The 24,723-nt window shown below is 42.4% G+C and overlaps 1 protein-coding gene across 1 annotated transcript in view; it reads left to right on the forward strand.

Annotated features, from left to right (window-relative positions):
- The window catches only part of LOC140235097 (E3 ubiquitin-protein ligase HECTD1-like), a 94,728-nt gene that overhangs the window by 59,677 nt on the left and 10,328 nt on the right, over positions 1-24,723 (forward strand). The window contains exons 7-31 of the mRNA XM_072315137.1: positions 438-655; positions 1,815-1,888; positions 2,359-2,457; positions 3,193-3,316; positions 4,138-4,318; positions 6,936-7,071; positions 8,461-8,637; positions 8,821-9,052; positions 9,656-9,831; positions 10,357-10,527; positions 10,998-11,135; positions 12,764-12,910; positions 13,394-13,485; positions 13,898-14,009; positions 14,234-14,368; positions 15,085-15,224; positions 15,775-15,918; positions 16,418-16,597; positions 17,616-17,782; positions 18,639-18,821; positions 19,515-19,754; positions 21,674-21,901; positions 22,328-22,558; positions 23,132-23,415; positions 24,135-24,291. Of these exons, the coding sequence (XP_072171238.1) occupies positions 438-655; positions 1,815-1,888; positions 2,359-2,457; positions 3,193-3,316; positions 4,138-4,318; positions 6,936-7,071; positions 8,461-8,637; positions 8,821-9,052; positions 9,656-9,831; positions 10,357-10,527; positions 10,998-11,135; positions 12,764-12,910; positions 13,394-13,485; positions 13,898-14,009; positions 14,234-14,368; positions 15,085-15,224; positions 15,775-15,918; positions 16,418-16,597; positions 17,616-17,782; positions 18,639-18,821; positions 19,515-19,754; positions 21,674-21,901; positions 22,328-22,558; positions 23,132-23,415; positions 24,135-24,291 (4,166 nt within the window). The remainder of the gene's footprint in view (positions 1-437; positions 656-1,814; positions 1,889-2,358; positions 2,458-3,192; positions 3,317-4,137; positions 4,319-6,935; positions 7,072-8,460; positions 8,638-8,820; positions 9,053-9,655; positions 9,832-10,356; positions 10,528-10,997; positions 11,136-12,763; positions 12,911-13,393; positions 13,486-13,897; positions 14,010-14,233; positions 14,369-15,084; positions 15,225-15,774; positions 15,919-16,417; positions 16,598-17,615; positions 17,783-18,638; positions 18,822-19,514; positions 19,755-21,673; positions 21,902-22,327; positions 22,559-23,131; positions 23,416-24,134; positions 24,292-24,723) is intronic.

A 24,723-nucleotide genomic window follows, 5' to 3' on the forward strand; every position in this document is an offset into this window, starting at 1 on the left:
GCCAAGATTCTTGAAAGTAAAACGCACAAAAAAGTTTTTGTGTACACTACTCAAAAACCAGAAAGATTCCTGTGCATTTTAATTTTGCAAGAGCCAAGATTCACAAAATTAAAATTCACACAAAAGTTCTTGTCTACACAAATAGACTTATGAATGCCAATGGTAATTCTTGAAAATTTCATGACATGAAAAGGCTATCGGCTCCAATTCGCAAACATTTCATGCCACAAATATTTCTTGCTTTACAGTATGCATTGAATGCTAGTCGCCAGTTTGCAAAAATTTCATGCTGCGAAAAAGGCTGTTGGTTCAAATTTGCTAAAGCTTCATGCCGTTAATTTTTGTAGTTTTACAAAAAGTTCAGGTACCGGTACCTGGAATGATATGGAGGTTGTGGAAGGTGCGTCTTTTAAGTATTTGATTCCTTGGTATGGCAGGTGTGTCCTGGATACAATGCGCCTGGTCGACCTCCTCCTCGTCCTCCTGTTCGAGGGCAGGAAGGCTCTGCCAAAGTCCAGCATTGCCCCCCGGCTGCGGAGCAGCACCACGGGCCTGCGCCGACTGGATAGCGCCGGGGAGCGCACCCACCGCCACCTAATTGACTGCATCCGCAGCAAGGACACAGATGCCCTGATCGATGCCATCGACACTGGCGGTGAGCATGACACTGGGGAAATGGAAGTGTTATAATTCCTCTACCAACCTGTATAAAGTAGTACTTTGCCTTTGTGTTTGTAGACATTAAAGCCCAATGGTGGTTTATATGTAGTCCATATGTTACGCTATGTGTTGACTTTGAACATATGAAGACATATAATTTGGGGTTCCAACTAGTAAAACATCCAGTAATCAAATTGTGTAGAGGGCAAGTTACTGTAATTTGTTACTTACAAGCAGCAGAGGATTGATTTCGACCACCTTTGTGCAATGAGACTCTCTACATTGCACTTGAACTTTATCTAATGTTCACTTTAAGAGGAAATTAACGGAGGAAAACTATTTGAGAAAGTAATAATTATTTTGTATATCCACTGGTAACATTTGAATCTTCTGAACATGTAAAAACTCATATCAATGGAGGGAAATGATCCTAAATTTTTTTCGTCGTTTTAAAATTTTGATGCAAAATATGTAAATATATCACTTTGTGGCTGCTAGATTCATTTTTTTTTTTTTGATGTATGCCAAAATCAATTTAGATTCATTTGAAATTTTTTCTCTGCGGCTGGTAATGAAAATTTCTGCATTTAAACTTATCATTATGATGACTATCAAATTGAGCTGAAATTCAAAGCTACAAAAGATCATCCACCCTAGAAGGTATCTCCATGTGTTTGGAAATATGGAACTATTAAGCTATCATTTCGTGAATGAAAATTGCGTCAGATTTATTCTACTGAGACGTTGTTTCAAAGCCATTCTGCAAATTTTACTTTGAATGTCTATGACATGCTTCCTTTGTTCATATAATCTCAAGGAAGAAGTACTCAATTTTAGAACATAATTTTATCTTCTTGTTTTCCCCCAAACTAATTGTGGACTGTAAGCTTTGATATACGATCATACATGATAACAGTGAATGTGAGGTTTTAGCCAAAATAATAAGTGCACTTCCCCAAATAAACTCATTTTTACCACTGTCATTGCAGACATGTGTGTCTCATAACATACTATTTTGGGAACCATGACTCGTGCCATTGTTTTGACTAGGTATAAGCAAGGATTACAAATATATTTATGGATTGCTTGGCATGGATGGATTTCAGGCATGTTATACCCTCATTTATATGTTTGTTTGTATGTTTTTTCCCCAGTGGAAGTAAACTACATGGATGATGTTGGTCAGACTTTGCTTAACTGGGCCTCTGCTTTTGGAACCCAAGAAATGGTGAGAGAAAGCAACTCTTTTCTTGTTTATTTTGAGACGTAAAACGTAGTAGCCGCAAGTTGGAATAATTCAAAGTTCTCACTTCCAGACCAAATGTTCATCATAAATGGAAAATGCTTATTTCTAGCTTGCTTGATCAAATGTTTATCATGAGAAACAATGGACATGTGGTAAGGACAATGAAATTTGAGCTCTGCTGTTAGCCAGACAACAAGCTCACACACACACACACACACACCCACACACGCACACGCACACACACACACTCAAACTAAGCAATAAAGCTGATATAGGGGAAATCCCTTTGTGCTTTTACTTCATTGTACCAATATGATGTCAATGTTTGACCTTGCCTGTTTTGAGAGTGCTGTCCATTTTCACAGTAGAAAAACTCAAGGAGGTGTCCTCTATTCTATTTTCACTCGCCAACCTCTCCCCCACCCCCACCACCCCCTCAACCTTTCTCCCAGGTGGAATTCCTATGTGAGAGAGGCGCTGACGTCAACAGGGGCCAACGTTCGTCCTCGCTTCACTACGCGGCGTGCTTCGGGAGACCGCAGGTTGCCAAGGTACTTGAGGCATTGCGTGGGAGAGAGAGAGAGAGAGGAGGGCATAAAAACCCACAGTGGGGCTGAAGATATCCACTCTTTGGTTTCCTCTCTGTCAGCCATCTACGGCTGTGGTTGTCAGTGGGTCAAATACTCACCTCTCAGACTCTGCGTTTTATAAGGCTCTTTTTGATTTTACATGTTTTGTAGTCTATTATTGCTGCCTGTGTAAGACATTTTTTTTTTTTGTTGTTTCCTGGTGTATTTCCTTATTTTGAAATCATGAGTCTAGGTTGCTGTTTTCAAGTTCAAGCTTCCCTACCTAGGTCTTGTGTTATGATGATATGCTTGGAAATTAAAAAAAATGTAAGCAAAACAGAATTTCAGGCATCAAAGCAAACTTATAGCTGTAATGGAGACATAGTGATGTCTCAGCGTAGTCACAGCTTATGGATAATGAGAAGAAAGATGGTTGTTAGTAATGCTTAATGAGTTTCAAAAACCATAACATTTATGAATGCCTTTTGATAATTTTGCATCAGACCTCATGAAATCATCTCAACTTCAGTATCCTTGTTGACCAATGTCCATTTTTGTGCTGTCCCTAAAGTCGTCATTGACAATCTGCACAAAACTAGCTCCATACCGATATCCGATATCATCCTATCAGTCACGCAATTTAGTAGTGAAGTTCACCGTCCTGTCCCAACGTGACAGAGAAACGATTTGTGACACCAATGTGCTATCGCCTCGCAGACGCTGCTGAGGCACGGCGCCAACCCCGACCTCCGCGACGAAGATGGGAAGACCCCCCTGGACAAAGCTCGGGAGAGGAATGACGAGGGTCACAGGGAGGTCATGCAGATTCTGCAGTCTCCAGGTAAGCTGGTGCAAGGGTGGATGTTGGTGGCACGCTGGCAGGCGTCGCCATGATTACCATATACATTTCTGCACACCATTGGGAGAGGCCAGAGGTGGTAACAGTTTCTACTCATCTGGCCAAATTCTGTGTACCACTTGTGTTGATATACTGTATACGCCATATATTTAGGGAGTCTAAATTTACCCGAATCGTGACTTCCTGACATTTTCGCGAGTGGTTAAATTTGTGATCGTGGCGAACCAGTATTGAACTGAGGAATGTATGTGTGTATGTCGCATTCATGTCGGATGAGAGTCGTTATTTTCGCATGTTTTTAAATTCGCGAAAAGCACCCAACTCGCGAATTTTGCGAAAATTAAAACCTCGCGAAATATTTGGCGTATACAGTAACATGATTACATACTAGCCTCATTGAGCACCAGTAGTCGTCATCATTGTTTCGGCATACAGGAATGGCTTGCCTGACTTATGAGTAGCTAGTTTTGGTTCACTTTTACTTTAGGTCGTGTTTATTCTGTTTCTCCATACTCTGTGGGTGGTGAACACTTTCAACTCTATTTGCAAATAGCAAAGATTATAAACAAAACTGCATTTGGTAACCACTTTAGAATATCAAAGGAGACTATATGGAATATATACAAGGAAACTGTTTGCAATTGTTCAGGTTAGGTAATTAGAATGAGAAAGTTGAAGATTAAATCAAATAGATAGGCGTTCATAGACATGCGTAAAGTAGTAAAGAAAAAGTAGTTTCGGACATGACGAGTTCCTCACCAAGACACCGATGCAAGTTACCTCTCCATCTCCCCCTGCTCCAGGAGAGTGGATGGTGCCGGTGTCCTCGGCAACGGAGTCCACTATCACCAGCACGGAGGACATCAAGCCTGAGGACGGGGACAAGGAGCCGAGGGGGGACCCCGAGATGGCGCCCGTCTACCTCCGGAAAATGCTGCCTACCTTTGCTCAGGTCTACAACAACACCATGATGCCTTCAGTCAGGTAGGATGGGGTTGGGGCAGTGGCCTGGGAAGATCGGGGGAGGGGATGGGGGTGGGGCAGGAGGTGTTGGGGGGTAGAAGAAAGTGACTGTGAAGTGAAATTTCACATCTTGTTCGAGTTTACTCTGTTGAATGGAGCAAAACCAGACACACAGCATGGTAAAATTCCCATAAAAACCAGACAGTAGTTAAAAAAGATATGAAAGTTTTGATACTTGTGTCATTTTCTTTGTCTGATTTTCCTCAAGTCAGTGAAGTTAACATGAACATGGGTTTGAAATGAGCTCTAAATATCATTGAAACCAGGAGGATAAATCAGTTGAATGACAGTACTTCAGTAGAGAGTGAAATGGAAGGTAAACCAAACTACCATCCATAATACAATTCATGCACTGATGCAAAATTGCAGCAATCTGACAAATGCTATCTACAGCAGAGTAGAAATGGAAAGTTTGTCGTGAAAGTGACCTTCATGACCCAGTGATCAGTAATATTTTACACCCAAGTGGCTTTAATCATGTGATGAGTGTGTGTTCCATTGAAGGTGTATATTGTCATAACTGTACTGATGAAAATGATGATGAGAGTGAAGATTGTTATCAGTATCGTTGTCATCACTGGGGTTAGGTAATGGTGTTACTGTTCATTTCATCATCCTAGTCATAAACAAAACTGGAAATGCCATTTTTCTGCTTTGATTCTGTTCCCTTTCTTGTTTTTTTTTTTTTTGTACAAGGCATCTCATTAAACAAAATGACACAACAGTGGTATTCAAACAGCAAAGAACAAAACAATGCATGAGAAAATACATTTTGTACTGTACATCCAAAGTGTAGTGAATCAATGCGTTTGGCTGGAAATCAAAAAAATCACTATTACTCGATTCATAACATGCTACTTGTCGTAAATGTGATGACCGCCCTTGTAAGCAAACAAAGAGGGTACATCTCTAGAAGTGAAACTGAGATTCTTTGAAGCAGGATATGATGACAATTTTCTTGTCAATGATTCATACGGCAACAGAGAAGGTTGGCGCTGTGTGAACGGGTCCTCTTCTGATTGTTTGCATTTGTACTCTGAGACTGTGACCCCGTTGTGCACAGTTCACACTATTGTTCAGTTCGTTGTCCTTGTCGCGTAATTGTTGCTGCCTGTGTTGTTGTTGTCTTTTTGCTCCTCCGCCCATTTGGCCTTGATTCACACAACTGTGGCAAAGAGGCAAATGGAAACCACTTGGGGTTTCTTGTTATACAGTCAGATAGACATGACCACAAATTGGTCAGTTTGTTAGGAATTTCCGGGGAAACGGGCTAAAACACTGAGATAGGTGCTCCTGTACACTGTCTGACTCCTCAAAATACTAGTATAAGAGCACTTGACAATGTCATGCAGCATGGGGAGAAAATAGCCTCAAAAAAAGTTGATCGTATACTGTAAGGGAGTCCTACCATAGTCCCAGATGTGATGCCCAGTGACTGTATTGGTTACAAACTGTCATAATATGAAGCAGTCTAGTCTCTTAAAAGAACCCAGCAAATCAAACACACACACACAATGATGACATGTATTTCTGAGTATGTATGTTCATTCGTAATGTAACATAATGATTAAATGTGTATAACAGACATGTCATATCTTGGAGACTTTTTTTTCTGCCCCATCCTCTGCCTTTTTTCCAGCTCTGAAAAAAGACTATGATTATGATAAACGTGTATCGTTAGGAAGTAATGAAATAGCACAGTACATGGGTTTAGTAAGAATGTATATAGTGTGGGATGAGTACAAATTTGAGTTGTTTTCTGTTGCCATCTGCAGCGTGTGTTGGCCCCTAGAAAGACACAATTGGCCTTCGGGACCAAAATAAGTCACATGCGGGACTTGCAGTTTAGTTGCAAGGGAAGCACATGTGTATTCATACTCTAAAACAACACCAACAAATGTTCTTTGAAAACCAGTGCACCAGCATTGCAATATAAAGTGACTACCAGTAGGAGAGCCCTGATGCCATAGACATGTTTCTCCAGTAGAACTTTTTTTTTTTTTTAATGAGAGATTTTATCTCATATTAAGCACTATTTTAACAAAAAGGTTTGTTTGAACTATTTTTCTGAACAATTGTGTCATCATTTTTTTTTCAATTATGATGATGAGAAGACTGTAAAGCTCAAAATTATCAACTGGTGAAAGTTTCCAATCAACTGCCAGTCATTGAAGATATCTGTATGCGAAAAACATCTGTATGCAAGTATATTAGGTGACAGGCTACTGCTTTTTAGAAGCAGAAGACATTACATAACACTTTGAGACACAATCAAGAAAGTGAACTGATTCTGCTTGTGAGCAGGAGCAGCAGCAAGTCTGAAAAGAGATTGTCTTCTGCAAGGCTGTGTTTTGATTTGTCGGTGTTAATGCAACCTTGTAATGTATTGAGATTGTAATTTACTATGAAATCATTCATTCTTTGTGTAGCAACTCTAAGAGACATGCTCGTCTCCAAACTATGCTAGGGCTGTCAGCAATGGGTTCTGCTGCCCCCTTTTGCCCTCTCTTCTCCTCATCGAATGACACCAAACATCTTCTCCTCTCTGTCAACCCTGTCGCCCTATTTTTCTTTCCAGGAAAGCCACACTGGCCCTGATCCGTAAGATGATCCACTATGCACCGTCCAGACTGCTGTGCGAGATATGTGCCGGCGACCTGCTGGGGTTCACCCCCGTCCTGGTGGAGGTTCTGGCAGCGGTCCTCGATCATGAGGTGAGCATGCCGAGCGGCGCTTTGCCAGCATCGATGGTCGGTGTCGCTGAAAGTGATACCTATTGAGAGTGATGACAGGAAGATGAGATCGTGCTTCATTGGTAACAAGCGTGAGGCGATGGAAGAGCGTGAGGCGATGGAAGAGCGTGAGGCGATGGAAGATGAAAGCAGTGCTTTGCCAATGTTGATGATGTTGCTGAAACTGATACCTGTTGAGAGTGATGACAAGATGTTGAGATCGTGCAGTGTTTGTAATGGATGTGATGCGACAGAAGAGCTACAACGTCAAGACTTCTGTATAGTGTCAATGCCTTGTGTAGTGAAAAGTTCTGGTTTGTGATCCACTTAAATGAGATGTGCCTTTGCTTAAAGTAAGGTTGTCTCCAGTTAAATTGATAATCAAATTAATCAAATGCATTAAAATGATAATCACTGTTGTTGATATTACAGGTGAATGCTATACCATTGAAAGGGAATGTGATGGTGATGGGAATTTGGACGTAGGTGTATATTAAATACAACAGAGTAAGATATTGTTGATATTAAAGGCATACGATCGTCATCCCTTATGGTACGTAAACTCCGAACGACCGAAGTTTGTGCATGCAATTGCGCAATGCCAGACTCGATGCTATATCCATAAACGTGTGGGACAATGCTGCTACTGAGACACGTGTGTGTGTGTGTGTGTGTGTGTGTGTGTGTGTGTGTACGCATCATACACAAACATTGTCACCGTGAGGTGTGGTGATTGGAGGAGAGAGGCCAGAAGACGCGTGGCTCTTTTGGCCTCTCTTCATGGGCATGCGCACTGAGAGTGTGCGTCCATTCGGAAGCTCTCGTGGCTCGCTCAGACAGCCATTTTGGGTTAGGAGATTTGTAGCACAGAGCTCTTGTAGTCTAGCTTGTTGTTCGCTGACCCATTGAGCCAGCGCTATTCTCATTCCGCGTCACTACATTTGATACAGAATTGGGGAGGCAGCATGTTGCATTCGTCTCTGTGCCGCACAAACCACTCGCCAGGATTGTATGCCTTTAAGGCTATCAGTCTCAAAATATGTTTGTTTTATCTTGAAAATGCACAGTACATGCAAGCAGAGGTAGTATATTTCAGTCGTGACATTTCATCGATGATAAGTTGATGCATTCCAGCCAGAAAGCTCTAGGGTTCAATAAGATTCATTGGTTGCATTGCATAAGCGAAGAACAGTGAGTGAGTGGTGGTGCATGATACGCAAGTGAAGTGTTGGTGATTTTGTAGTGTTGGTGGTGACATGATTACGCACGTCTGCATCGTGTATGTAAAGACAGACAACGGTTTCAGTATAATTCTGTCGTCGGAGGAGCACGAACTCAACGTTGATGTCTACTTCATCTTTCTCTGCCTAGGATGATGATGAAGGTCACCTGACCGCTCTCCAGATCATCCAGGACCTCATGAACAAGGGCCAGGACCTGTTCCTGGACCACTTTGCCAGGCTGGGCGTCTTCAGCAAGGTGTCCTCCCTGGTGGGTCCCATGGAGGAGGAACGAGAGGAGGAGGGAGCCACCGCCCAGCAGAAGAGGGTGAGGTTGCATTGCTCGGTTGTTACAGACTTTTTTTTAAGTCCCCTTTCCCTATGATCACAAAGAAACAAAAAAGAAAATGTTTCTTCTAACAAACTGATGCATGAGTTTCTTGTCATAACTGTAAATATGAAGAATATCTTAATATCAAAAAGTGTGTTTGTATGTGTGTTTGTGCACCAGGAACCAGACGATCAGCAGAGGATGGACGACTCCAAGGAGGTGGTGGCTGGTAGGCCCTACAACTGGAAGGACTGGTGCTTGGCGCGGGGCAGGGACTGCCTCTACATCTGGAGTGATGCTGCCGCCCTGGAGCTCTCCAACGGCAGCAACGGCTGGTTCCGCTTCATCTTGGACGGGAAACTGGCCACCATGTACTCCAGTGGGAGCCCTGAAGGAGGCTCCGACAGCTCAGGTATCAGTCTAGCGGTGCTGATTGCATGGCACCTGCATAAATTTCTGTCTTTGAAATACTTGTAATCAGCATTCATCCACATTTCCTTTGCAAATGCATGAGAAAATTCTTTCACATGGTAACAGTGAAGTGGAAGTAGATGAAGTACAGGCGAATCCCATTATATTGATGATAATTAGGGGACCTGAATATTTACTCCCTTGTAACAAGAATTTTTTTCTATAACCATGTGTGTTATAATGAGACAGGCATGATATTCTGTAGATTTAAATCTGATTTCAGATTTTTTTTTTTTAAAATGTCAAGTCTAGACACATTTTTCTTTTTCCATGTATCAAAATCACCTGAAAAATTTGATTTCTCTCGAAATATGAGACCAATGATGTGATAAGTGAACTTGTCTGATTGTCAGCAAATCATGATGTCCCTTTTCTGTTGCCTCTATTTCTTCCCCTCCCCCCCCCCATTCATTCAAAGTGATTTACTCTCTCTCCTACAGCAGCTACTACTTTTTAATTACCTCCATTTAAATATCAAGTTACTTGTCTGTTCCACCTTTTGAAATAGAATCTTTCTCTTCTTTTTGCCTCCCTCGCCCTCCAGAGAGTCGCAGCGAGTTCCTGGAGAAGCTGCAGCGGGCCCGCAGCCAGGTCCTACCGGCCATCCAGACCCAGCCCATACTGTCGACCCCAGGCCCCACCAAGCTGGCCGTGGGCAACTGGACCATCCAGTGCAAGAGGGAAGGGGAGCTGGTCATCCACAACTCAGACGGTCAGCAGGTCAGTCCTCTCGGATTTACTTTTAATCAGTGGATAGAGGGAGACAGGACTGATTGGGCTGCAGTTTGTCTCTCCTAAGTGTTTGTGAAAGTTGCAGAGGGAATGCCTCACACTGTTGTAGCTTTTTTAATTGCATCACTCAAAATGCATGAAATGTTGTTGTTTTTTTTCCTTAGCCTGCCCCCCCCCCAAAAAAAAAAAAAGAAGAAAGAAAGAAAGAAACCCATATGACAAATATTTGCAATCAGTTATGACACTTGTTGCTGGGTAGCTTATTTCATGTGATGTCTACTCCAGTTTTCTCCCTTGCAGATATTACACAGGTAGTATGTCTATTATTTACGGTCACATTCAAACATGGTTTAGTGTGCTTGGAAGCTGCACACATTTCACAAAGGAGTCATGTGAGTACCACAAATTGATCAGCACTAGAAAGATATGTGTACATTACATGTGTTTTTCATTTCACCCCTGCCATTTTTAGTTGCTTCTAACTCTCTTTCTCTTTTTGCGAAATATATTCAGCAACAAGCCACAATCCTGCGAGAGGACCTGGCCGGTTTCATCTTTGAGTCCAATCGTGGGACCAAGCACTCCTTCATTGCTGAGACCTCACTGGGACCGGAGTTCTCCACCGGTTGGACCGGCAAGCGAGGGAGGAGGTTCCGCTCCAAACTGGAGCAGGTGCAACAGAAGGTGTGTGACAATGACAAATCAGTTACATATTTTGGGGAGAACGTACAGTTGTAATCTTCCATATTGTTTAATGTCTTCATCCTGTGCGTGGAAGTAAGCAGTTGGTGTGAACCTGAAGTGAGCTGAGGTATAGAGTATGAAAGTGCTGATTTTAGAGTCTTTTGCTATAGCTTGGGTTGAAACCAGGTATGTGCACAAACACTTGGGCCAGGGTGAGGTTCTCTAGAACCAGTTTCCATGGCAATGAATTACTATGACATCACAGCTTCGTAGAAAGACATGTGAAATAACTTTTTGTTGCCATGCATTGTAGGATTGCTTGTCATTTTGACTTCACAATAAAGTATCCCTTTTTAATACCCTATCTGCTCTTTCATTTATTTTCAAGCTTAGTTGAATAGTGATACTGTGTCTGTTTGTCTCGCTTTGTCTCTCTCAATCTTTCTGTCTCCTCCATCTTCTCCCTCCAGGTGAAGAGCCTTGCCCGAGAGCTCTATGAGGGTCACTTCAAGGCCGCAGAATCTCATCCCAGGGACGTGGTGGCCAAACTACACTCCATTGTCCAGCAGCTGGAGGCGGCCTGTGACCTCTACAACGACCCCATCAAGGTACGATAAGAAAAAAAAAAAAAGGGCAAAATGTCATCCCTGGCCCCGAGAAATGGTATCAATATTTCTTGGGGCAACCAAGGGCATTAGAGAGGAGATGCCTAACTGATGATGGAAAAAGTCAGGGCCAGGATCCAATATACCAGATGAGCAAGCTTAAGTGAGAAAGTGTAAGCCATTTTTCTTACTTTCTGGCTAAGATGAAATCCTTAGCCAAAGCGCATATTCCGTAAGATTTGTCTGTGGGTTTGGCTCAGAATTTTGCCTGTCTTTAGACAGATTTTGGTGTGTTGGCTTATCAAATTTTCTTAAAATTGTGCAGTCGGTATTACATATTTATATTTTTCTAAAAAAATTTCCCTTTAGTTTTAAGACAGCTATGAGTTGTCATAATTTGGGTTGCTGTGGTATACTTTCATATGAGTGTAACGTTAACTATGTAGGAAAGATGGCAGCTTTAGCTTGTAATCCACTGCTTGCACCACAACCAACATTAAATTATACAGTATGTGGCAAATAAACAAGTTCATCAGTAACAAAATGGTTTCAGAGTTTAGTGCCTCGTGTGCGTCTAGATCTGGACATTGGGCCACAGGGATGTATGGTGACCCCATACAGAAAAAGACTCGGTAGGGGGTTAAGTGATGCGGGTGTATGGATCTCAACGCTCGATTAGAAAGAGTGCATTCTGCTCTGGCACGCCCAGTTCAATTTAGGAGCAGAAAGGAGCGCGCTGAGGATGCAGCGCAGGCTCAGTTAGGAGGAACGCGCAGTGCAATGGTATCTTACTCATCCATACCATATCTATGTCTATCCATGTTGTGTACTACTAATAGTACTTTCATAGCTTACGCCGTCTTGTACCTTGTACAGACCCTTTTGTGCAGCGATCGCAGTCTGAGTCTCAACTCAGGCGCATGCGAAGCATCCTCTGGCATGGCTGGCAAACAGATGGGATCAATGAGTATGGTAATGAGGTTTCTCCCTTTCATATATACCTCTACACACAATGCGTCAACTGTGATTCCCATGATTTAATGATGTTCACTCGGTGTGATAATGTGGCGGGATGTGATTGCTGTGAGTCTGACAGAAATGTCCACAACTACAATCCAAAAAGATTCAAAAGTATAACTGGAGGAATTATCCAGCTGCATGAAAATTACTAAGTAGACCTAAAAGGGTTGTCCCAATGTACCATATGTTACAAACCTAGTAAATGTACAATGACATTGCTCCTAAGCCTTGAATTACCGTTAGACATCTAGCATTTTTTTTTATAAGGTGGCTAGGGGTTGCTGCGATTTTTGCTTAAACGTGTGAATTACACTTTTACTGCAGGGCAGCTGTTGTGAACGTTGCAAGCTATATTGCTAGACTTAAGAAAAATGCACTCATGTTTATATAATACTGCTGGTCCTTGCGCAGGCTGTTTGTTGGGTTTATTCGTATGTGTTCAAGTTAATGTGTGCCAAGGTGTTCTTCGCCGTATCAAAGAGGTAGGTGTCTGATGCTTTTTCATTCATTAACGAGTCTCTGTCATTGTGAGTGTATGTGTAACAAGGTGGTGAAGAAAGTCAACTTTTATACTATGTGATGAGTCTCATCTTCTTTCTTCCCATTGCTAGGGTTGCGATGACGAGCAGGGCTGGGTGGAGGAGATGAAGATGGCGCTGGAGAGTCTCACCTGTCTGCTCCGGGAGGAGAACAACATCTCAGCCTTTGAGCTCCACAGCAGCGGCTTGGTGCAGGCCCTGCTCTACTGCCTCAGCGATGTGAGTCATTCTACAAGGCTTTGCATGGCCAATGCATTTGAATTATAACTTCCGCCCAAAAAGTAAGAGATTTCCGTGGCTAATGCCAGTGGGTTTATTGATATATCTGTGAGCTAACACTATCTGCTTACTTGTATTTTCTTGATAGTAAAAACTGCAAGCTAGGCTGATTTCTTACTGAATACTAAAAACTGCTAGCTAAGGTTATTTCTTACTGAAGAATCCTGTCTCATTTTACGCAAGGACCGTACTGTAAAACCAGAAATTTTTGTGTGTATGAAACTTTCGTGAATTTTGCGAGGAACCCAGTTTCGCGAAAGTAAGATGCATGCAAAAGGTTTTGTCAATACAATTCATTGAATGTAATGCACTTGAATTTCTAACAGACTACTGCCAGGCTGTGATGTAATGAAACCTGATGTAAAGTGCCTATGTGCTTGTTTCTCACCATGAATTTTGTTTGGATCTTGTTTTGGTGTCTAGGGCTACGACCACGTGGCTCTGCATGACAGACACATCAAGGAAAGGGTGTCTCTCTTCAAAGCAGCATTCAGGGACAGCAGTGAGGAGGATGGGTGAGTCTATAGATGTCATTGATGAGTTTTATGGAAGGTTTGCAGATGATGGTGCAGTATACTTTCATTTTTTTAGCAAGTGTTAGTCGTATTGTAAGAAGAGATGGGGAACTCCTCACCCTCACAAACAGAATCCTTAATAAGAACAACTTCTGTGTGTGATGTAGGGCTATGTGTCCTAGAAATGAGAAATTACAGTCAAGAATGATTTTACTGACCATGGCAGCAGCCAGTGGAGATATTTAGCTTTTAGCACTTTGATTGTTGCTATGGTGACTAGAACATATTTAGTCAGCAGTAATAACAAATCAGTTAAAAAGATATGACAAAAATGTTATTGGGATTTTTCTGGTATGAAGTCAGGTACTGCATGAAGATTGTCCTCATCTTGATTTTTTTCTCCCTTCCACAGTGCCGTTTCACCCTCTGTCATGCTTGTGAGGAAGCTCGTAGCAGTTCTTGAATCAATTGAGAGACTTCCTCTGTTCATCTACGACTCTGCCGGCTCAAGCTATGGCCTCCAGGTTAGTGTTCGATCTCTTATCCACATGTTACAGACCCAATAAAAAATATGCGTTACTCATGGTAGCTCATATATGATGAAGCATTCTGTGTTGGACGGTAATGACATTGTTTGATACTGCCAAGCCTCTGTGGTACCTTTGAAAATAAAACAACGAGAATGGTAAATTGTGATGCTGGGAACTACAAGTCGACCCTCATTGTGTTCCTTTATGTCTGTTATCAGGTTTTGACAAGGAGGCTGAGATTCCGTCTAGAGAGGGCGCCAGGCGAGACATCCCTTATTGACCGCACGGGACGCACCTTAAAAATGGAGCCGCTGACAACCGTGGCATGTCTGGAGAGATATCTGCTTAAAATGGTATGTTTGAGACGATAGAAATAATTTATGTAGTATCAGTGGAAAGAGTTTGTAACTTAACACAGGGAAAGCTGGCAATGATAAGAATTACATACCATTCCAGTATTTCCCAAATAGCTGTAGTAAGCATGACTGCCTTCATGCTTAGAACATGATACTTGCTGATGTAATTCTGAAACACCTCGTGGACTAAACTATATGGTCGGATGATGGAAGGTGAATTGTCATTAGAGAGTGTCACGTGGTGCACTGATCTTGTATCATATTTCCTCATGCTTGTAGAGTTTTGTTACCAGCATGTTTATAGGATGGGGATATTATAATCTTATATGATTATACCCAGGATAGCCTTTTCAGTGTTAGCACTGTTCTTTCAGAGCAGCCCTGCCATTATTATTACCCCAGCTTTGCCCGTTACCAATCTTTGACACCAAGGTGGAGAGGGACCTCACGGGTAAAGACATCTAGTCTAAGGATGTTGGCATTTGGCAGGACTCAAATTTGAGACCTCCTTTTTGAAGTCAAAAGAGTACAATCCATTGAACCACAGTGTGCCCACATGATTTGACAAAACCAGCCACTTAAAGGTGAATTTGCAGAGTCTGAAAAGTTGGCTATGTTCACTGACCATTTTTTGGGTGTGGATGAATGTGCGACTTGCTCCCTTTGTCCATTCAAACTTTGTTGTAAAATTGTGTTTGTTTTGTGGGTTTCAGGTGGCGAAGCAGTGGTACGACTACGATCGGTCAAGCTTCACTTTTGTCCGACGCCTCAAAGAGGGCCCTCCCATCACCTTTAGGCACACCCATGATTTTGATGAGAACGGCTTCATTCACTGGATTGGGACCAATGCAAAGTAAGTCAAACTGACAGTGGCAATCTCACTAATGGTAATAAGTGGACATTAATTTTTGATTTCTTAAAACCAAACTACTTTTAGGTCGTAGACAAAATAACAATTTCAAATTCATAGTTCTCACGTTAAAAAAATTTTTATGCTCTGGAAAATGCCATTTGAAAAAATGAAGACAGTCTTAATGAGACTGACATGAAATTGTTAAATCTCATGAAAACCATGTTCAGAAGTGAGTATGTATGCGTAAAGGCTCAAATGTGAATGCATCAGTTTTATATCGAACTAAATATATAATAGTATTTTATTGAGATCATCATGGTTATGTAGCGCTGTATTTTTCACTCACTTAATCTAACGCCTGCTTACTTGTGAGTGAAGCAAGTTTTGTCATTAATTTACAATGATCTTCCTAAACTCCTCTCAGGCTGTTAAAGGAGGAAATCAAACTTTACAAGAATTGACAAATGATACTGCTTCTTTTGTCATGGAGTGAACAAGTACCATAATTTTAGATGTCCACTCACATTCTTTTACCCCTTACCTTTGCAAGGACTGCCTACGAGTGGGTGAATCCCGGTCAATATGGTCTGGTAGTGGTCAGCAGCTCTGATGGACGATCCCTGCCCTACGGCCATCTGGAAGACATCCTGAGCCGAGATGCGTCAGCTCTCAACTGCCACACTAATGACGACAAGTAGGTGTTTGGTTTTTTTTTTCAGTGCCAGAGAGCACTCAAAGCATTTTCAGATATAAGATATACCTTCTGTTGGCTTTATGGAAAGTAGAACTAAATTATGGACCTTTTTACCTTCTCAAAACTACTTCAGACTGATGACTCTTTACATATTATGAGTTGTCTAGATCACTCCCAATGAAGTGGTCAGTTGTTATATTACCTGTGTAATGTCACTGAAATAAACTTGATATTGGCACACACTGACATGATATTTCTATGCTCATCACTCTCTTACAATAGATTTACTTGGAACAGTGGTATATATATATATTCCTGGTTGTGTGTGTCAGTCTGCATGTCCAGTTGTATATACATGTTTGCTCTCTGTTCTGCACAGATAAAAGTTGTGTTTATTACTGTTCTGTTTTGTTTTTAACTCCACTGTGCCATTTCATGTCTGTGATGTAACACAGTAATATTATCAATTTCTTTTTTTTTTTTTTACCCACCTCTGCAGGAAAGCCTGGTTTGCTATCGATCTGGGTGCCTGGATCATTCCCTCGGCCTACACCCTGCGCCACGCCCGAGGCTATGGCCGCTCTGCCCTGCGCAACTGGCAGTACCAGGTGTCCAAGGATGGCACCACTTGGATGACCCTGCTCACCCACACCGACGACTGCTCGCTGAACGAACCAGGGTGAGCGCCCTCTTTGGCCAATGACTGATAGAGACGTTCAGATTTTTATTTTGATATTTATCCATGGTGGTGTTACTCTGTGAGGAGAATGGCATCAGACTTTGATTTTTGTTATTAAAGATTCAAGAGGACACAGCATGGATAAGCATTCCTTGGAACACAGTGACTGACTTGCTGACTAGTTTGATGGAAGTCATTTTAGACATTACTAATCGTCTTTAATTCATGCATAAACTGTTTTGATCTATGATGTGTGTGTTTTTGAGTGTGGGCTCACGCTCGTATGTTTTGTGTTATTTATGGCTGTTGAAGAGTAGGAAGGCTGAATAATGGACAAGAAATTAAACTGATAAAATAGCTTGACTACATAGTGAGCTGAACCCTTAGGCCCGAATTCACGAAGGTGGTACAAATGAAACCATGGTTTAAACCATGGACAAAAACCATAGAGTGCCAAGTGTCACATGGAATATTTCATTACGAAATCAGTTATTTCGTCGATAAAATCATTATTTTGTAACGAAATGACAATATTTTGTAACTAAAAGAACATTTCGTCCACAAAATTATAATTTCGTTAACGAAACCGTCATTTTGTCGACGAAATGACCAATTTCGTAATGAAATATTCCATGCGACACTTGGCGCTCCATGGTTTTTGTCCATGGTTTATACCATGGTTTCATTTGTACCACCTTCGTGAATTCGGGCCTTATTGTCTATTGTCTGCCCATCAGAGCATAGACTGGCATGCTCTCATCATGAGTCACCAAATATATCTTGCAACTTCCACACAACTTACTTACAGTGAATGAAGATTTTATAGCAGTATTTGTCCTCCTTGTAAGACATAACACTTCTCATTAAACTGTTGTGTTACCATGCCCAAGTGGAAAAAACTCGCTGAGGCCTGCTTTGTTGAGTTGAATGAATGGCTGCAAAAAAAAAATGTCTTGACCTAGTGCATTGGTGCAACAAAAGTTGATAGAAAAGAATATTTATTTCTTTGCCATTGCAGGTCCACTGCCACCTGGCCTCTGGAGCCACCCACCAGTGAGAAGAAAGGCTGGCGCTACGTCCGTCTCCACCAGATGGGAAAGAACGCCAGCGGCCAGACCCACTACCTGTCTCTCTCGGGCTTTGAGGTCTACGGCACCGTCACTTCGGTGGTGGAGGAGAGCCTCAGTGAGTCCAATGTCGGGTGTTGAGTACAGACTGAGTAGTCTCGAGTCCTATTTCAAGAGTGTTGAGTACAGACTGAGTAGTCTCGAGTCCTATTTCAAGAGTGTTGAGTACAGACTGAGTAGTCTCGAGTCCTATTTCAAGAGTGTTGAGTACAGACTGAGTAGTCTCGAGTCCTATTTCAAGAGTGTTGAGTACAGACTGAGTAGTCTCGAGTCCTATTTCAAGAGTGTTGAGTGCAGGCTGAGTAGTCTCGAGTCCTATTTCAAGAGTGTTGAGTGCAGACTGAGTAGTCTCGAGTCCTATTTCAAGAGTGTTGAGTGCAGACTGAGTAGTCTCAAGTCCTATTTCAAGAGTGTTGAGTACAGACTGAGTAGTCTCAAGTCCTATTTCCAGAGTGTTGAGTGCAGACTGAGTAGTCTCAAGTCCTATTTCCAGAGTGTTGAGTACAGACTGAGTAGTCTCAAGTCCTATTTCAAGAGTGTTGAGTACAGACTGAGTAGTCTCGAGTCCTATTTCAAGAGTGTTGAGTACAGACTTAGTAGTCTCAAGTCCTATTTCCAGAGTGTTGAGTGCAGACTGAGTAGTCTCGAGTCCTATTTCCAGAGTGTTGAGTACAGACTGAGTAGTCTCGAGTCCTATTTCCAGAGTGTTGAGTACAGACTGAGTAGTCTCAAGTCCTATTTCCAGAGTGTTGAGTGCAGACTGAGTAGTCTCGAGTGCGTATTGAGTTTTAAAGTCTGGTTGGATTCATCAAAGCTTGTTGACTTTCTGTCAAATTTGGGATAGTTGTGAGAGTACTTACTCTAACCCCACTTCTTCCACCATGATAACTTTGTGTCATTTTCTTGCTTTGCAGGCGTGGCCCCAGCGAAAGTGGTGAAAGATGTGGAGTCTAGCGTACGCAAGCAGCGCAAGCTGGTGCGCTCACAGGTGCTGCGGCAGATGGTGATGGGGCAGCGGGGACGGAGCACTGACTGGCGGTGGCGGGAGTTTGAGGGGGCCCAGCAAGCCGAGGGACTGGCGTCCAGCGAGAGGGAATGTAAGAAATTTGACAGGTCCATCCAGAGATGGATTTCCTTTGTGCTTCCCATGAATTCAAGATCCTCCTTGAGACCATATCTCATGTTAAGGGTTCCACAGGTGACAGCTGCATTTGGCCGAGAAAGATTTTCATGTGAGCTGTGAAGTGTTTGAAATCAGGGAACTGTGAGTGCTTGAACTGCAGCTCCTCTATTCTTTATGTCAGTTATACCAGTTAATGGTGAGACAAGTGACAGGGCAGTGCTCACCCGTTAATTGGGAACTGCTTTAGCGGGAACCCCGCTTAAGTGCAACAAAACTTGACATAACAAATTTTTCATGTGTTACCTCCACCGCTTTATCAGAACCATGAACGGCTTTATTGGGACAAATTCTGGCTGAAACACTTCTATTGTCCATCATTACAAATACATCTACAAATAATAAGTAAATCCTTAGAAATGATCTTAGGGATTTCATTTCCTCACCAGAAGGGTTATTTTCTAACCAATTCCAGATGGATTATGCCAATTGCACAGTCTATTACCACCCATTGAATACAATTTGGATATTCACCTTCTCCAAGTGCAGCCCATACTCTCCCTGTTTGTGCGTAGTATGCATGTAGTGTAGGTGTTTTTGTGTGACAGACAGAGAAAGGAGGCATGATTATGAGAAAAATGAAGAGTTTTACTTGTAACTCTTACAACAGCACTGGTTGCAGCAGTCCTGAAAGCAGCGGCCCACAATGAGCCCCTCCCGTCGAGGGAGCCCCCACCCCTCCCCCGCATGAAGACGGTCACGGTGCCCGGCACCAAGAGCCCCTCTGTCACCACCGCGGGGTCCGGCAGCACCCCCGGGGCCACAGGCCCCGTCCTGGGCCGGAACAAGAGCAACTCCACCCCTAGTCTGAGTGCCGGAGAGATCGCTGAAGCTAGTTCTGCAGGAAAAGGTGAGTGGGTCATGTGAGACTTTCATTTCACCCCATTTTACAAAAGCAAGCAACTCCACCTCAGAACACTGTTTGGATTGTTGCCTCTCTCGGAATGTAATGTTTTTGAAACAATAAATCATCTCAAGAAAGAGTGGAAGGAAAACCAATCACCGCGTAAATGAGCTGCATGTATTACAGCAGGTTAAATAGATTGTTAATGGAATAACTTGTAGACCTACTGCTATTGAGATCTGCATGGGCATTATTGTCACCATAGTATCTTGCACACCTTTTCAGACAGTTTCATTAATACAGTGTCTAATCAGTCTCTGTGCAGACAAAGACTTTATTCACTTTATTATATTTGAGATGTGCTGATTGAATTCAATGTAGTCATTTCTATTCAATGAGAAATTAGTGGATGTACAACAAGGGTAGTTGACCTTGCAGTTGCATTCTTAGCATTTTAGATGGATTCATTCTAATTTTACATACACATATTTAAAAAAAAAAATATATATATATATATATATATTGAACTTGTGGTTGTATTGTATTTGTGAATGTACTATTGATGTACCAATCAGAGCATTTAATTCATTTGAGTGCAAAGTGTCAGCAAGGTATATCTACCAATGTTTCAGTGTGTGCCCGATCAGTCTTGCCTTTTATGTATCTTTATTTGTCCTGCTGTTGTGTTAATGGAGGCATGCACGTATTCGTAATTGCATATTCCCTTGTGTTGGTGCATCTCCTAGTACTGTATGTCAGTATTTTCTCTGTGTTTTGCATAAGATTGTATATTTTTGTTAACTCTTTAGCAGCACTTTTGTGTATTGTACTACATGTGTATGCACCCTACATTAATTCGTTTCAGCACTCTCTAAAAACAAAATCATGGGTATGGCATTGAAATGAGGCCATCTGTCCGTTGGAATAACACGACTAAAAGACCAGCAGCAAATTTGACTGAAAGCCAATCTGCGCTATTAACCTCCTTCTGTGGCATAACAAAGGCTTGTCTGCTCCTTTGGTAATGAGTTGTGCATGAAAGAAAAAAAAAGTAACAACTTTAAGTGACCTTTCACTGCGCTTTGACCACCACAAAGACATTTGTTAACTTCAATATACAATGCAAACATGTATTCTTTCTTGGAATAGAGAGAGAGAAAAAATATACTAAATAGTTCATGATTATCATCATTGAAATCTTCTAGAGTCTTCTAGAAAAAAAAAAAGTCTTCTAGTGTCTTCTAGAAGAAAAAAAGTCTTCTAGAGAAAATTTGGTTAAAAAGGTGTCATTGGCTGCATATGAAAAGCAGTACACCTATGAGGGCTGCCAATATTATCTTTGCTTTGGTTTGCAGAGAAAAGAAGGCCACATGTTACTTGATCTGCTGTTTCCTCAGCTTATTTAGCTTCTGTTTGTGTTCTTCTTGCTCTATTATTTTGATTTGTTTTATTTCTGTTTGCCTGTGTTGTGGACAATGATTTGTGGCATCTTGTGTGTACGTGTCTATCCCCCCACGTCTACCACTACTTGGCCCCACTATTCGTCCTCCTCCCTCCTCCTCCTCCTCCTCTTCCTCTTCCTCTTCCTTTCCTCCTTCCTCTTCTACTTCCTCTTCCTCCTCCCCGTCCTCTTCCTCCTCCTCCTCTTCCTTCTCCTCTTCCTCTTCCTCTTCCTCCTCCTCCTCCTCTTCCTCCTCCTCTTCTTCCTCCTCCTCTTTTTCTCCTCCTCTTCTTCCTCCTTCTCCTCCTCTTCTTCCTCCTTCTCTTCTTCTTCCTCCTTTTCCTCTTCCTCCTCCTCTTCCTCTTCCTCCTCCTCCTCCTCCTTCTCATCCTTACCTCCTTCTCTTCCTCTGCCCCCCTTGCACCTGTGCTGTCCGTGTGTCTTGTTTTGTCTGTCCGCCCTTGTTACGCAACCGATCCCGCAGATAAAGATCACGCCTCCACCTCCGATCTCTCAGCTCCCAGTCTGGCTGCCGCGGCGGTGCTCATGGAGAACCAGCTGATGCGGTCTGGCCTGGAGGCAGTGCTCGCGGAGACGGAAGCAGTTGTCGAGGGTGCAGTGAGCAGCGCCCTCAGTGGCAGCCGAGGGAAGCGATCCGCCACAGACTCTGAGAAGGCGTCCATGGAAGGAATCGAGGTCCCACTGCCTACAGGTACATATTGTATATCTGCCTTTAACTCTGAGCTCCGAGCATGTGTATGCGTTTGTGTATATGTGTGTGTGTGTGTGTGTTTGTGTGTGCACGTGCAATTTTTGTTAAACCTTAAATCATAATGCTTCTAGCCTCTGCATTCTGTAACATAACTTTAACAAAATTGAAAGAGGCTGTGTAATCTGATATCTCACCAAAGTGTCCTTACAATTGAAAGGGAAAATGGGACTCTGTCTTGCGCAGTTATTTTTCGTAATTTTATTGAGCATAAACTGTTTCGATATGCTGGACGAGCAAAGTAATAATACTTAAAGTGAATAGAGTCAGGCTGTGATAGCCATATATATATCACATAGATAGATTGTTGAATCTGACTCTGGATTTTACAAGAAAAAGTACCCTACCTGCTCTCTGACCATGATGCAGGCACAACCAGCAACACTGCCCTGCCCCCGACCACGAGCAGCATGAGTGTGAGCGTGCCCAACCTGAGCAGCACACAGGACGTGGTGTCCAGTCTGGCAGACACCTTCCCCTCCCTGGTCCGACAGACCAGGGGGAGCGTCGGGAGTGGCAACAGTGCCCTCTCTAACCGGGCCAACACCTTCACCTCCAGTTTCGTCCGCTTCCCATACTCCTCCTCTGGCCTGCCAAGCAGTGAGTGTGCCTCTTGTTAAAAAGTGATATTCCCAGATGGGTATTTCTGGGGACCAGACCATCCATGTTGCAACTGCATTTTTTTTTTTTTTCTTTTCGGTACTACGTAATTCATTGGGATGAGATGCAACTCCCAACGAAGGATGAAAAAAACATGTAGGAATAAATTGAGAAAATCAAATGTGACATTCGCGTTGTACTTTTCGTAGGAGTATTCTTTGCTGTTTGCATATTGCATAGAAATGCTTTGAACTATTATATTCAGCCTTTTCACAAACTGGTCAGAGCAAGTCATAAGTAAACAGTGGCTGGTGATGTAATAGATAAATCAGTGATTCTAACAATTTTAATATTTTGACCCAATGTTCGAAAATATTTATAGTATGAATTGGTATGATTGTATTCATTTCTCAGATTCGAAAGTCTTGATTGAAATTAACAAGTATTCTTTAGGAGAATCACTCGATGGGCCTTGGTAGCTCCAAACTTTGCATGATCACACCCATCGACCATTTACTATCGCCTTTCTCTTGCACCTGCGTTCAGCCCTACCTCCCATGTCTGTGCCCCTAGGTAACTACCTGAGCAGCGCCCAGAGTGCCCCCAACCTGCCGGGGGCCACCACCACCACTACCACCTCCTCCCTGCCCACCTCCACGGTGCAGACCAGCACTCTCAGCTCTGCCCTGGCCCCCTCCCTCACCTCCACCTCCAGCGAGAGTGACAACGAGTTCCTCGAGCCCTGCCCGACCAACTCCCTCATGGTGGAGCTGGAGGACGAGGAGTTTCCTGAGCCGGAGGATCTGGACGATGAGAACGAGGATGACAGTGATGGCGAGGACTACGATGACGGCACGGTAAGATTACTGTAAAACCGGAAACATTTTGCAGCATGAAACTTTTGTGAATTGCTGCCCATGGAGAAAAAGAAGAAATGAGTAAATTACATGTAATGGATTGTGTACACAAAAACATTAACGTGCATTTTACTTTCGCAAATTGTGGCTTCTTGTGAAATTTGCAAAAGTTTCATGCAAGCAAAACTTTCTGGCTTTGCAGTATCAGCAGAAATGCTGCCACAGTGAACAGCAACAACAACATTAGTCTCCTGTGCAGTCTAGGTCTTGTTGGATGAAACTTTGGTAACTCTACAATCAGTGGTAGTTATCACAGCAACATTATACCATAGCCCATCAAAGCCAGGAAATCACTGATGTTTCCAAATGTTTACAGAATTACCATAGTTCTATACAATAAGTCTCTGGTTTGCAATCTGTGTCAAAACTTGGCTGTGTGAATGCAGATTATTATTTGCCTCAATCTTCATATTTTTTTTCCTCCATGTCAGTTTCAAACATTGTTTTGAATGAAGAAAAGAATATGGCATGTGGAAAGACAAATAAGAGAGCAGTAACTTTTGTGGCACAGTGGCTTAAAGGAGTCAGTGTATGATGATGACCCCTGCTAAAGGCAACTTAGGAGTAAACCAGCTGGATTTGCATCGCCAAGGGTCAATGAAGGAGTGCGGTGCAAAATATTCATTTGGTGATCAGTGCTTTTCTCTCATGGTGTACAGGAGGAGGAGGACTACGACAGTCGCGGCGTGAGGCGGAAGACGTGGGATGACGAACACGTCCTCAAGCGCCAGTTCTCTGCCTTAGTCCCTGCCTTTGACCCGCGTCCTGGCAGAACCAATGTGCAGCAGACCACAGACCTGGAAATACCTCCACCTGGTACGTTCAAGCTCACAATGGATTCTTGAGGAAGAGTGAATGATTGTTATCATTCAAGTATTGCAAACTTGCATAATCTCTCAAGTTCTTCAGAATTTAGTAGGATTTCCTGGAAAAAAAAAAATGTGTTTTTTTTTTCATGTTCTGACAAGAGAATAATGTACTAGTAAAATCCTCTCTGATTTTTTAATCATTACCCTGTAATATACATGCGACACGCATGTATCTTCCAGAAAGCTCTGTCAAACCTCTTTGATATAGGTTTGTGTATTTTGGAAGCCATGGTATTTGATTTTATTGATTGATTTTATTTTATTTCTGAATTTCTTTTTCATACATAAATGAAATACAAAGTCAATTGAATAAACTAATTGAGCACTGTATAATTTGAATCTGACACTTAAACAAATGATTAATTCAAATATCCACCAT

This window comes from Diadema setosum, chromosome 1, assembly GCF_964275005.1.
Source record: "Diadema setosum chromosome 1, eeDiaSeto1, whole genome shotgun sequence".
NCBI lineage: Eukaryota > Metazoa > Echinodermata > Echinoidea > Diadematoida > Diadematidae > Diadema > Diadema setosum.